The following is a 6,000-nucleotide window of genomic DNA, read 5'->3' on the forward strand; positions in this document are numbered from 1 at the left end:
AAAATTCCACCATTAAGACTCACTAGCTCTATAACCACAAACAAGTCATTACCATCTCTGCACTCCAGTTGGCTCATCTGTGAAATGGGAATGATAGTGATTTTCCCCAGGCTGTTCAGAGGAACACCCTAGGTAAAACTTAAAGCATTATAGAAATGTTAATCAACCATTTTAACTACTAAGATAAACAAACTCTAAATGTATTTCCTAGACTATAAATGAAGGTGTTTGATTAAGTGGTAATTCATCACAATTGGCAAACACTAATTCATCACAAATTAACATCAAATCACCTATAAATTCACTTTTTTCCTTTTTTTTTTTTTTTTTTGGCAAAGCAATCAGGGATAAGTGACTTGTCCAGAGTCACACAGCTAAGTGTCAAATGTCTGAGGTCATATTTAGATCCAGATTCTCCTGACTCCAGGGTTGGTACTCTATCCACTATGCCAAGCTGCTCATTGTTTTCTTTTTTTTTTTCTTGATAACATGTTTAATTTTTAAATAACTTAATCAAAAAAGTAAAGATTTGTAAAGTAGCCCCTGAATAGGACATGTTCTTGTCATCATGCAAACATAAATTCTTTTCAAGTTTTCTCCAAATATAAAAGAACCACCTCTAGAAATAGCATCACTATATTTCCAGTCACCCAAGATCAGAACTTATAGTCAGCTTTGCTTCTTGCTTCCTTCTTCACCCACATCGATCCATTGGGAGTACTCTAGATTCCTCATCTCTTACATCCACAGTATTCACAGTGCAACAACCCTACTTCAGGCCCTCATCCCTGTCTTCTTGAATTGTCAGAATCTGTCTCCTTACCTTGGGTCTTCTTCCTCTGAACCAAACTCACCCTTCCTTCACAATTGCCCAAATAATCTTCCTAGGGTATTAGTCTATATCATCATCCCAGTAAAAAATCTCTCACTGTTACCACTTACTCCTAGGATAAAAAGTAAACTCCTAGCTTTGGAAGCTTAGTTCCTTCTCAAACTGGCTCCAAACTACATTTCAAGCTTCATTATGAAGACAGCTAGGTGGCACAGTGGATAGAGCATAGGCTCTGGAGTCAGAAGGAACTGAGTTCAAAAACAGCCTCAGAAATTTACTAGCTGTGACTCTGGGCAAGTAACTTAACCTGCAATTGCCTCCCAAAAAAAGGTTCATTACATGTTATTTCCATTAAGTTTTCCAGAATTGATGTGATGTCTCTTACCTCCACTAATTTGCACAGAAATTCAAATCCTTTAGGTGCACTGATTTTCTTCTTCACTTCCCCTTTCAGAATCTTTCTTATCCTTCACTTTGATTCAATTTAATTTGGCAGGCAAATGTTAAGCACCTATTATGTATGAGACATTGTTCTAGGCACTAGTTTTCAAAGGCATAAGTGAAAAATAGTTCCTGCTCTCAGAGAGCTTGCATTCTAATGAAAGCTAAAACATGTAAACAGAAGAAAAAAAAAAGATAATTTGAGGTGATCTAGAGAACTAATAAACAAGCAGTTTAGAAAAGGCTTTGGTAAAAGGAGACACATAAACTAAGCCTTAAAGCAATACCAAGATTCTAAAAGGGAGGTGAGAAAGATATATACTTCCAGACATATAAGGACACTCCTTACAGAGACATGGAACCTGCAGAGGCTATGTTAGATTAAGCCAGCCACCAAATCAACCATTTGGAATGAAACATAGATTGCATAAAAGGAGATAATGAGAAATAAGTTTGGAAAAGCAAACTGGAACCAGATTGTAAAGAGTTTAAATGCCACCTTAAGGAATCTGAATTTTACCATAGAGGAAATTGGGAGACACTGAAGATTTTTAAGCAAGAATTGACTTGGCCAACTCTTTAGGAAGGTCAATTTGCTTTAGGAAGTTTACTTTGGCAGCTGTATGAAAAAGGATTGGAAAAGGGAAATATTAGATGCAAAAATACTAACTAGAACCTACTAAAATTGTCCAGGCTTCAGGCCTCAACTATGGTGGTGACTAATTGAATGAACAGAAGATAATGGATATGAAAGCTGTAAAGGTAGAATTCACAATTCTGGGCAGATGATATGGGGGCAAAAAAGAAGGAAGAATAACACCAAAAATGAAAACCTGGATGACTTTTGTTGGTGTCCTCAACAAAACTGGGAAGTGTGGAGGAGAAATAGGTTGGGGGGGGGAGAGAAAATGAGTTGAATAGGACTTGATTTGGGGATGCCCATGCAGATGGAGAAATCTAACACATAGTTGATAATGACAGAAGCTTAGGAAAGAGATTGGTAGAAATAAAAATCAATAGGATGATTAGTGTTCCATTTCCACCGTGCTTTCTCATGAAGTCTTTCCTGCTTCTCCCAGAGAGGGCATGGGACTGGAGATCAGGAAGATTCAATTGGAACAAATCCAGCCTCAGACATTGACTATGTTACACTGGACAAATCATTTAATCTGTTTCAGCCTCAAATCTTCATCTGTAGAATGGGGACAATAATAGCATCTAATTCCCAGTTTTAATGACCAAACAAGATGATACACTTAAAGCACTTTGCACATTTTAGAAGCACTATATAATTATAAACTATTATTATTTCTAATGATGTTTGCATGTTTTTTTTAAATAAAGCTTCACTTAGCTTCAGCTACTTCCTATCACAAATTCATCAATCTGTACTTTAGAGGATTACCCTAAGGAAAAGACTACAAAAGATCATGAGAAGCACAGTAGGAGAAAATTCTGCATATAGATATTCTCTACCATGACCTAGAAATACAATTGAAATAACTTAATTTTCAATTAAAATCAAAGTCATGTTCACATTCTAAATAAATGAGCTTTAAACAGTTTATTCTCAAACTTCATACAGTAAGTACTGGATAGATACTTAGGGTTTGATCATATGACATTCACAATGACCCACTCTACAGGTGAAAGAACTTGTCATTCCAAGCTCTTATAGCAGCTTTCTGTGAGAATAATTTAAAAAATAAAAATAAGTATACACAATTAAAATAAGGATCAATAATCTAGAAAGTTACTTTTTAAAATAACAATTGTTCAAAATTGATTTTATGTCACAAACATTGTTTAGGATGATAAATGGCCCATGTCCAAGTAAAAACAGCATGCTGATTACTTGAAATGAATAGAAAGGTCATCCATAATGACAAGAAAATTCTTCTATTTACAATAATATGTGTAGAACAAAGATGGTTTCTAGAAAAACACCTGTTCATCATTTCAGTTCTACATGTGTGATTTTTTTTGAGCTTATTCATTTTTGTTTTCTCTGTTTAGAAATTATGAGTCATTTTTTTAGAATAGAAAAAACAATAACTTTAATTCAATTTTACAGTCCTCCATACCAGAACATTTTTCTTTAACCATGGGTATTTTATGATTTCATTTGCTCAGGCTTTATTTCTTATCTCTCATTTCCTTCTATGTCCTAAAAAAAAAAAAAAAAAAAGACTCCAAAAGGCTATAATTTTGTTATTAAAAACAACAACAACTGTTCCATTATCATTTAAACTGAAAGTAGATTAGATTTCTTAACTCTAAAAAGTATGGACTTTGATATTCCTTATCAGTGATCTTCCAACTAGAATTGTCAATGGATTAAAAAAAAAAAAAAAGTACCCGAAAGCAGAGGTCATACCTGTGTATGGATCACAAAGGAAAATAAGAAGTGTTATCCCCAGTAGAAGAAAGCTATTGCCTATTTTGTTTATTAGGTTGCTTTGAAAATTACCCAAATGAAAAATTACCTTCTTTTACAAACAGTACTGAACAAGAGAGTTAATTCATTCTTGTGAAATGTTCCTTTTAAGGCATCTATATACCAAATCAAACAATTAAGTGAAAATGTATGCATGGGCCCTTTCAAAGAAGTAGGACACAGGAACTAGGATTAAGAAAAGGGTTTCAAGATAGCCTCCATGACAAACAGATTAAACCAAAAGCACAGACATGTTCACAGACCTACAGTATTCCAAAATCTGCTGAGGGGAGAGGAATTCCAAAGGCATTTCTGAGCTCTACTTTTAAGCACAGTTTCTTCAACTTTAAAAAAAAAAAAAAAAAAAAAGAGGAGAGTTGAGCTAAGTGGTCTCTAGCTCCTCTTCCAGCTTGAGATCTATGATCCTATGAGTCTTAGGTCCTTAGTTATAAAAAAGCATTTTCCCTCAAAATGAAGTGAATCAATCCTTTCTCCCCAGCATGGGGAAAGAAGAATATTAGTCCTGGCATCTGATACTTTTCTTGGTAATGATTTTAAATTCTATACATGCAAAAGGTCAGTGCTACAGAGGTTAGATCAGGTCCACATATATCACACACAATTTTTTTTAAAAAGTCAATAATTATAAAGAAACTTTAAAGCAAGCAACTTACCCCCAGGGAGTGAGATCAAAAATCTGCTTTCAGACTCAGCTCCACGCTTTGGCCCTTCAGGCCGAGAAGGAAGAGATTCTCCCACTTGGGACATCTGCCAGTCTCTCACCAAGAAATATAGAGCTTACACCCCTTTTGACACAACTAACAGACGACCCTGAAGGAACAAACAAATGAAAGGACTTTTATGTGTTGCATTCGGGACTTATTGCAGCAAGCGGGGGAGGGGGGGAGAAATAACATTTTATAAGAAAAGCACACCACCCACAAGGAATATTTCCTCCCCCAGCTCCCCTCCTCAAGCCCCACCCCTTGGGAAGTTTTGATTTGAAAAAGAGAAGAAGTAAGCAAACTATTACACTGTCACTCGACCGCCAAAGTAAAGTTTCTGCTAGTCCTGGGGGTGGGAGGGAAGAGCTCAGAAGGGCTGGATATGTGGGTGCTAGGGAAGGGGGTGGGAGGGAGGAGAGGGGGCTCAGTTTGAGTTTGGGAGAAGAGGGAGGAGGAGCCAGCAAAGTGACGGGAGGGGAGGGGGAGACAGGAAAGCCCCTCCTCCCGCGGGGCGGTGGGGGAAACCAACTAACCAACTCCACGAAACTGACAAACTTAACTTACGTACCTCTGCATCCCTGTCAGCGAACCGACGCACTCTTCCTATTCCTGTCCCCCCCGCCTCTCCTGCAGTGGAAAGTTAGCTAGCCTCCGGGAGTCGCAGCATCTCCCGTCCCGCGGCCGTGGCCCTGGCCTTGGCCTTGGCTTTGGCCGCTGCTGCTGCCGCCGCCGCCGCCGCCGCCGCCGCCGCTGCAGTTGCTGCTACTCCGGGACTATGTCTCTGCCTGGACTCTACTGCGCTGGCTCCGCGCACCCCGCCCCTTCCCCGCGCCCCCGAGCACCCACCGCTGGGGACCTTTCGCCCTGTACCTCCCCTTCCCTCTTCCTCCCCTTCCCTCCCCTCCTACCACACTTCAGAAACACTTTTCTTTCTTTCTTTCTTTTTTCATCATTTCCGGATCATGAAAGCATCTAACTCTTGGCGGGTGGCCACAGCCACTGAGACTGAAGGGAGGCGCAGCTCGGGGTCCTGCTGCCCGCCTTGCTCCTCCCCACCCCCTGGTCCGTGTCTGGGTCAGGAGGCCAGAAGGCTGCTCAGTCCTCTAGTCGGGATTTTAGATCTCAGCCTTCGCCCTACAGTTGGGCCTCTAGAAAAGAGGGTGGGAAGCAGATGTCGTGTACCCCATCCCCCAACACACACACACACACACACACACACACACACACACACACCCTTCTAATGCAGTTTTCCTCCACTTTCCAATTCTGCCTCCGGCGAAATTGCAATCATGAGAATGCCCTAAGGGAAATAGAAACCCCGCAACAGAAGGGGGAAAACTGAAATCTGGTCCGGTGTCCAACTCCTGGGCTTGGTAAAGAGAAAACTCTGAAATCAGGTAGAACTAGTTGGCTTGGAGGGACAGGAAGTGGTTTGGACAACCAAACATTAGCTACTAAACTTGGGACAGATGCCCTGAGAGGGATCTCCAATAGCCACTCAGGAAGGTCGAAATGTATCAATCGGATAGACTCCCATGTGTTAAGTGTAGAAATTTTGTGTAAAG

At 39.9% G+C, this 6,000-nt stretch overlaps 1 protein-coding gene across 4 annotated transcripts in view; it reads right to left on the bottom strand.

Moving 5' to 3' along the window:
* The window catches only part of MDFIC (MyoD family inhibitor domain containing), a 117,868-nt gene extending 112,107 nt beyond the window's left edge, over positions 1 to 5,761 (bottom strand). The window contains exons 1-3 of one of the 4 annotated variants that reach the window (XM_051963271.1): positions 5,669 to 5,761; positions 5,344 to 5,583; positions 4,385 to 4,541 (exon numbers count right to left, since the gene is read on the bottom strand). In XM_051963271.1, the coding sequence (XP_051819231.1) occupies positions 4,385 to 4,478 (94 nt within the window). In that variant the 5' untranslated portion in view covers positions 4,479 to 4,541; positions 5,344 to 5,583; positions 5,669 to 5,761. Of the gene's footprint in view, positions 1 to 4,384; positions 4,542 to 4,743; positions 4,825 to 5,003; positions 5,099 to 5,343; positions 5,634 to 5,668 lie in introns of those variants that run through there. The other 3 variants (XM_051963269.1, XM_051963270.1, XM_051963272.1) reach the window with 3 other exon arrangements.
* Between the last annotated feature and the right edge of the window lie 239 nt (positions 5,762 to 6,000).

The sequence above is a fragment of the Antechinus flavipes genome, chromosome 5, assembly GCF_016432865.1.
Source record: "Antechinus flavipes isolate AdamAnt ecotype Samford, QLD, Australia chromosome 5, AdamAnt_v2, whole genome shotgun sequence".
NCBI classification, from domain to species: Eukaryota; Metazoa; Chordata; class Mammalia; order Dasyuromorphia; family Dasyuridae; genus Antechinus; species Antechinus flavipes.